This window comes from Orycteropus afer, unplaced genomic scaffold (genome assembly GCF_000298275.1).
Source record: "Orycteropus afer afer isolate SDZICR_OR568_19922 unplaced genomic scaffold, OryAfe1.0 scaffold00290, whole genome shotgun sequence".
Lineage (NCBI taxonomy): Eukaryota > Metazoa > Chordata > Mammalia > Tubulidentata > Orycteropodidae > Orycteropus > Orycteropus afer.
The window spans coordinates 2,770,738-2,778,110 of record NW_006921877.1 but is presented as its reverse complement, the minus strand read 5'-3'; the positions used below and the strand labels follow the sequence as shown (position 1 = coordinate 2,778,110).

General features: G+C 37.0%; 1 protein-coding gene across 1 annotated transcript in view; it reads right to left on the bottom strand.

Moving 5' to 3' along the window:
* Nucleotides 1-456: 456 nt before the first annotated feature.
* CTSS (cathepsin S) overlaps nt 457-7,373 on the bottom strand; it is a 32,292-nt gene continuing 25,375 nt past the window's right edge. The window contains exons 7-8 of the mRNA XM_007950931.2: nt 4,263-4,365; nt 457-556 (exon numbers count right to left, since the gene is read on the bottom strand). Coding sequence (XP_007949122.1) covers nt 457-556; nt 4,263-4,365 — 203 coding nt within the window. The remainder of the gene's footprint in view (nt 557-4,262; nt 4,366-7,373) is intronic.

The window sequence follows — 7,373 nt, the reverse complement described above, 5'->3', positions numbered from 1 at the left end:
ATGCTACCAGAGTAAAATAAGACAAGGATAAATACAACAGATTATTTTAGGTTGACCAATTCTCATACAGTTATAGCTATGTTGTTGTTGTTGTTATGTGCCGTCGAGTCAGCCCTGACTCATAGCGACCCCTCCTTGGGTTTCCGAGGCAGTATCACTACGGAAGTAGGATTGCCCAACCTTCCTTCCAAGGAGTGGCTGGTGGGTTTGAACCACCAGCCTTCTGGTTATAGCTATAGTACATTAATATCGATTTACTTAGCAAGCTTTTTATTTAAGAGCTGTGAAGTAAAAATGAAGTGAAACTATGTTTCTAATTGTTATTATTGTTTTCTAATTAGTACAGTAAAAATGCATTGATCATGACACACTTATTTCTACCAGTTACAACAAGTTAAATTAAGTTAGGAGAAAGTGGTCCCTCTTTCTTGATTTTTTATACAATGAAGAGGTCTGTTAGATTTCTGGGTATGAGGGACAACTAGCAATCCCACAGTGATTTCCACAATTTCTTGCCATGCGAATATATCCTTGATCACCAAAGTTGAGGCCCCAGCTTTAGAAAAAGAAATAAAACAAAATTACAAATAAATCATGTGACCAACTTTTAATCTCAGACTGTTTTTTCCCCTTAGTATATGAAAGTATATATGAAAAGCAGTAAATAATAATAATAATAAAATTGGATGAAATAATTTCTCCAGAGCTTTTAGGCAGTTTTCAAAGGGAAGTTTAGAAGGCTGTAGTGTGATACTGATAATAAACTTTTGATGCCTAAGGAAAACAATATAAGCACCAACTCAGTCTTTTAATCCTTCTGTTTTGTAAATATGTTTTCTGTAGGGAAAGTAATATTATTATCCTTTCCAAAGCCTATCTCCAAATGATTTTGCATGATAAGATCATGGGTGATGATTTTTTAAATCAAACTTAAATTCCTGTAAAGGACATCAATTAAATTTTGAGGAACTATTATCAAAAAGGAGCTCTGGTGGTGCAGTGGGTAAGGCATTTGGTTGTTAACCAGAAGGCTGGTGATTCAAATCCACCAGCTGCTCTATGGGAAGAAGATGAGGCAATCTACTTCTGTAAAGATTTACAGCTTTGGAAACCCTATAGGGGTCACTATGAGTGAGAATTGACTCAGTGGCAGTGTGTGTGTGTGTGTGTGTGTGTGTGTGTTTGGTTAATTATGGAAAAGGTATGGGGCAAGGGATTCTAAGATAAACAATAAAAAGTACAACTCGTACTTGTAAGAAAGTGAGTTCCCTGGTACTAGAAGTATTCAAACAGAGGCTAGCTGTGTCACTTGCCAGAGTTGTTGCAGAGGTACTTCATAGGTCAGATAAGGGTTAGAGCATATTATTGGTTCTCTGGCTTTTTGATTTCGTGGACTGTAGAGAATTTCAAAAGAATTTTGCAGATTGACATGAAATCACCGATTTTTCTATTTAGTAATTATAGATTTTTTGAAAATATAAAAGTTATATTTTGTAAAAGAAAGAACATTTTAACATAGAAAAATATTCAGAGGACATAATCTCTCAGGTTAGTCCTTTGAGGTAAATAAATATAGATTTAAGAAAACTCACCATGATATTTTAATTTTTCTCATTTTGCCACAGGCTGGTGGGAAAAAATTGGCAAATTCCTTATAGAAGAAATGATTTCTGAAGTCTTTTTATGATTCTGAGACTAAGAAATTTTAAGAGTACAAATAATTATGAGTCAGAATTCATTAAATGCTATAACTAGGCTACAAGTACTATGAGTAGTTAAGGAAAAGAAATTACATGAAGCAAGAGTTAACAGTAGAAATGTGCATTTGAAGATGATAAACAGATGATGAAGAGTATTAGTGATGGAGGGAAGAACATATATAAAAGCATGAAATTGAGAAAATGTCTAGTATGTTTAGAAAGCAGGAAGAAATTTAGTTGAGAGGAAAATTGGATGTCTTCAGAGAAGCAGTGGGAGAGGATAGAGTGCTGACTTAGGGAGTGTTGTGAACAGCTTAGAATGGTAGGCTGAGGAGTTTGTACTTCATTTCCACAGGCATAGAGAACATCAAGTTGATTCTGACTCAGAGTAACCCTACAGGGCAAAGTAGAACTGCCCTATAGGTTCCCAAGGATGTAAATCTTTACAGGAGCAGACTGCCTCATATTTTCACACGGAGCAGCTGGTGGGATTGAATGACCGACCTTTTGGTTAGTAGCCCAATGCTTTAACCACAAGAGCCACTTCAATTTAATAGGCAAAGGGAAGCCGCTGAAAATTTTTGCTCAAGGACTCAAAGGCAGGTTGTGTTTTTGCTTGCAATGGATAAATCAAGAAAGTGCGGGTTTATTGCAGGCAGACATGGCATATTTTAAGAGGTCTGTGCTTTAAGAGGCCTTAAATGTTCTAGTTAATCAGTCTTGCACTTTACATTATTCAAATCTTATTTTTATCTCTCTGTAGCATTTAATAGAGTTGTTCTCTCTCATTTAATTTCTCTCTTGTTTGTAGGACACTCCATGTTCTGATTTTCTCCTCCCTCTCTGGCCACTCCTTTTTATTTGAAATCCCTTTTATGCTTTCTTTTATTTAATTGCCATTGCCCTACTTAAAATTCTTTCATAGCTCTCATAACTTTAGAATAAAATTTGAATTTCATTTCACCTCTTACTAGTGGATGTAGTGCACTTTAGTAATCCCTTTGATAAGCAAAGCAGTAACAATAAATTCTGACCAAGCTATTATTAATATTTAATAAACCAAAATTTAAGCTCACTGCAAAGCTGTAAATCCTTACAGATGCAGATTGCCTCATCTTTTTTCCATGCAGCAGCTGGTGCATGGTTTGAACTGCCAACCTTCTTGTTAGCAACCAAATGCCTTAACCACTATACCACCAGAGCTCATTAATACTTAATTGCCACCATTGTGTCAGGTAGCTTAAAGTATAATATCTCATTTAATCATCACCTTGTGAGTTAGGTATCATCTTCTTTTTACTAAAGAGAAAACGAAGAGCAGAATGGTAAAATAACTTGCCCAAAGTCAAACAGGTGGTAAATTGTGAAGCCAGGATTCAAATCTAGGATTGTTTTACTCCAAAGACGACTGTAACTTTTATACAATTTTTTTCTCTACATTATTGTTGTGAGTAAGGTAGCATGGGGAATGCAATTCAGACCCGAACATCCAGAATTAACATAATTAATATCTTACCATAGTTATTTTTAAGGAGTTCTGGTAGTATAGTGGGTAAGGCATTTGGCTGCTAACTGAAAGTTTGGCAGTTCAAACCCATCAGCTGCTCCATGGGAGAAACATGAGGCAACCTACTTTCATAAAGATTTACAGCCTTGGAAACTCAGTGGGGGTTGATATTGGTAAGAATCGACTCAATGGCAGCGAGTTTGTTTTTTTGGTTTTATGCCCTTTCTACTCAAATGGTTCAACTTTGGACAAGTTTGTTCATTCTCTTGTATCAAGAGCTTCTGAATTTGTGTTATGGGGAAAAAATGCCTTTCTCATAAGGTTACCTTGAAAATTAAATGAGAAAATGTATTTAAAATACTTATATAGTGTCTGCTGTTGTTGTTGATGTGTGCTGTGGAGTCAGCCCCAACTCATAGCGACCCCTCCTTGGGTTTCCGAGGCAGTATCACTACAGAAGTAGGATTGCCCAACCTTCCTTCTGAGGAGTGGCCGGTGGGTTTAAACCACCAGCCTTCTGGTTGGCAGTCAAGTGCCTTAGGCACTATGCTACCAGAGCTCCCTACATAGTGTCTGGTACATAGTAAATGTTCCATAAGTGGAGATAGTTATGTTTATTATTAAACATAACTCAAGTAGAGTACATCTACTTTTTAAAAAATATAGCCTTCTTCTAGGATAACCAACAATCCCAATGTGTCTGAGACTGTCCCAGTTTTAAAAATGAAAGTCCTACATCCATTGCCATTAGGAATGTAAAATGATGAAGTTGCTATGGAAAACAGCTTGGCAGTTCCTCAAAAAATTAAACAGCGTTTCCTAAGAACGACCAGAGAAGTACTGCAGAAGATAAATAATGAAACCAAATTGCGGAAGGCAAAATAGGAAGTGAAGAAATGGGAGTACTGAGTAATTTAGAACTTTGTAAGAAAGTACAAATATTTATCATTGTCATTATCATGATCATCATTATCATAATCACAAGAAAGCATGTATGAGGCCCCCTCAAATTCCTGATTTCAATTAAATATGCATAAAAGTATGAATGTATTTACCTGTTTTTCACAAGCCAGTAGTCTTTTCCATTAAGGTTCCCATAGCCAACCACCAGTACGCCATGATTCACATTTTGAGTACAGGATGGCTCATGGTAGACACCTGAAAATAAAATATGGGTGGAGAAAAAGAGTGAATGGTATGTAACAATGAAGGACATTTGAAAATACGGTTAGTTTTTATTAGGCTGCTTTGGATATAACACAAGGCTAAAATGTTTGGAGCATATGTTCTCATGCCTAAACTATTTAAAGTTCATAATTCTTCACCATCAATGCTATATTCATCAGCTTTCTTGCTGAGTTTGGCACCAATCCAATCATGGTTTCCTCAGATATTTTCTTTGATAACCTGTCACCTTTTCATAATTATTAAAAAAAAATTATGTACACTCAGTTATTATATTTATTTGTATATATTCCTAAATTGTTTGTTTCATATATTTTCATCTTTTAGCAGATGAAATGCTGTTTAAGGTGAAGTTTTAAAAAAGATTTTAGCCTTCTGTTTTGTCCAGTACAATACTCTATCCTTAGTATAGGAGCTCCCCTGGTGCAGTGGTTAAAACATTGGGCTGCTAACCAAAAAAATCAACAATTCAAACCCATCAGGTGCTCCATGGGAGAAAGATGAGGCAGTCTGCTTCCATAGAGATTTACAGCCTTGGAAACCCTATGGGGCAGTTCTACTCTGTCGTATAGGGTTGCTACGAGTCAGAATCAACTCAGTGACAACAGATTTGGGTTGGTTTACTCCTAGTGTATGTTCAGTAAATGTGTTATTAAGTTTATATAGTTATGTATAATTTTCTAAGCCTCATCTTAAAAAAAAATTGTTAAGTGCTCTTGTACACAGTTGTGCTACACCTGCACTACACAGTCTCCATAGTGGTTGTAAGCATCAGTTGGGTAGCATTGTTTTTAATCCTGGTTCTACCCTTTCCAAACTGAGGCAAGTTTGCCTCTCTAAGGCTTAGCTTTTACATCTGTAAATTAGGGTTAGTGTAAGAAGTAAATGAGATAATGCATGTTAAGAATTTAGCATAGCACATGGTATTCAGTGTTAATAAATATTGAATGTTATTTCACTAATTAGAATGGTGTATAAAAACCCCCCACCACTCATCTATCAGTTTGTTCTACTATGGTGGTTTGTGTGTTGCTGTGAGGCTGAAGGCTATGCCACTGATATGTCAAATACTAGCAGGGTCACCCATGGTGGACAGGTTTCAGTGGAGCTTCCAGACTCAGAAGAAGGAAGGGGCCATACACTACTCAAAGAATTGGCCAGTGAAAACTTTTTGAATAAAAGTGAAAAACTGTCTGATATATTACTGGAAAACTTTATGAATAGCCCTGAAACAGTGTCTGATATAGTGCCAGAAGAGGAGCCCCTCAGGATGGAAGGCATACAAAATATGACTGGAGAAGAGCTGCCTCCTCAAAGTAGAGTTGACTTTAATGATGTAGATGGAGTAAAGCTTTTGGGACCTACATTTGCTGTTGTGGCACAACTCAAAATGGGAAGGAACAGCTGCAAACATCCATTAATAATCAGAACGTAGAATGTATGAAGTATGAACCTAGGAAAACTGGAAGTTGTAAAAAAATGAAATGGAACACATAAAGATCGATATCATAGGCATTAATGAGCTGAAATGGACTGGTTTTGGCCATTTTGAATCAGACAACAATGTGATCTACTATGACAGGAAAGACAAATTGAAGAGGAATGTTGTGGCATTAATTGTCACAAAGAATGTTTCAAGATCTATCCTGAAGTACAATGCTGCCAGTGATAGAATAATACCCATACACCTAGAAGGAAGACCAGTTAATACTACTATTATTCAAATTTATACACCAACCACGAGGAAACTGAAGATTTTTTCCAACTTTTGCAGTCTAAAATTGACCAAACATGCAATCAAGATGTGTTGATTATTACTGGTGACTGGAATGCAAAAGTTAGAAACAAAGAAGCGTCAGCAGTACTTGGAAAATATAGCCTTGGTGACAGAAATGATGTCAGAGATCACATCATAGAATTTTGCAAGACCAATGACTTATTCATTGCAAATACCTTTTTTCAACAATATAAGCACCAGCTATACACTGGACCTTGCCAGATGGAATGTACAAGAATCAGATCAACTACGTCTGTGGAAAGAGATGATGGAGAAGCTCAATATCTTCAGCAAAAACAAGGCCAGGAGCTGACTCTGAAACAGACCATCAATTGCTCATATGCAAGTTCCAGTTGAAGCTGAAGACAATTAAAACAAGTCCACGAGAGCCAAAATATGACCTTGATTATATCCCACCTGAATTTAGAGACCATTGGAGGAATAAATTTGATTTATTGAACACCAATGACTGAAAACCACACAAATTGTGGGGTGACATCAAGACATCATCCATGAAGAAAGCAAAAGGTCATTGAAAAGACAGGAAAGGAAGAAAAGACCAAAATAGTTATCAGAAGAGACTCTGAAAGTTGCCCTTGAAATGGCAAGTAGCTAAAGCAAACGAAGAAAGGACAAGATAAAAGAGCTGAACAGAAAATTTCAAAGAGCAGCTCAAGAAGACAAAGTCAATTATTATAATGAAATGTTCAAACACCTGGAGTTAGAAAACCAAAAGGGAAGAACATATTCAGCATTTCTTAAGCTGAAAGAGCTGAAGAAAAAATTCAAGCCTCAAGTTGCAATATTGAAAGACTCTGTGGGCAAAATACTGAATGGGGCAGGAAGCATCAAAAGAAAATAGAAGGAGATCCAGCAAGATGGCGGACTAGGCAGAAGGACTGCACAGAAGCTCTTCAACAAAGAAAAGGGAAACCAATTAACACAGACACAGAAGATAATCTTGGAACCCTGAGCATTGAAGGGAAGGATACGAAAGTGGACTAAACCCCAACTAGCAGAAGAATTTGGGTGAAAATACCAAAAAAGGAGACACACGGAGCTGCAGTCTGGCAGCAGCCTGAGCAACCCTGACGGCACAGACGACAGGGCTTGGAGATTCCCGAGTGGTAGTAGGACCTAAGAATTAACCTAAAAATCACCCTGCTAGCCAGGGACTGCATGGAAGACTGTGCACGGTGGCCGG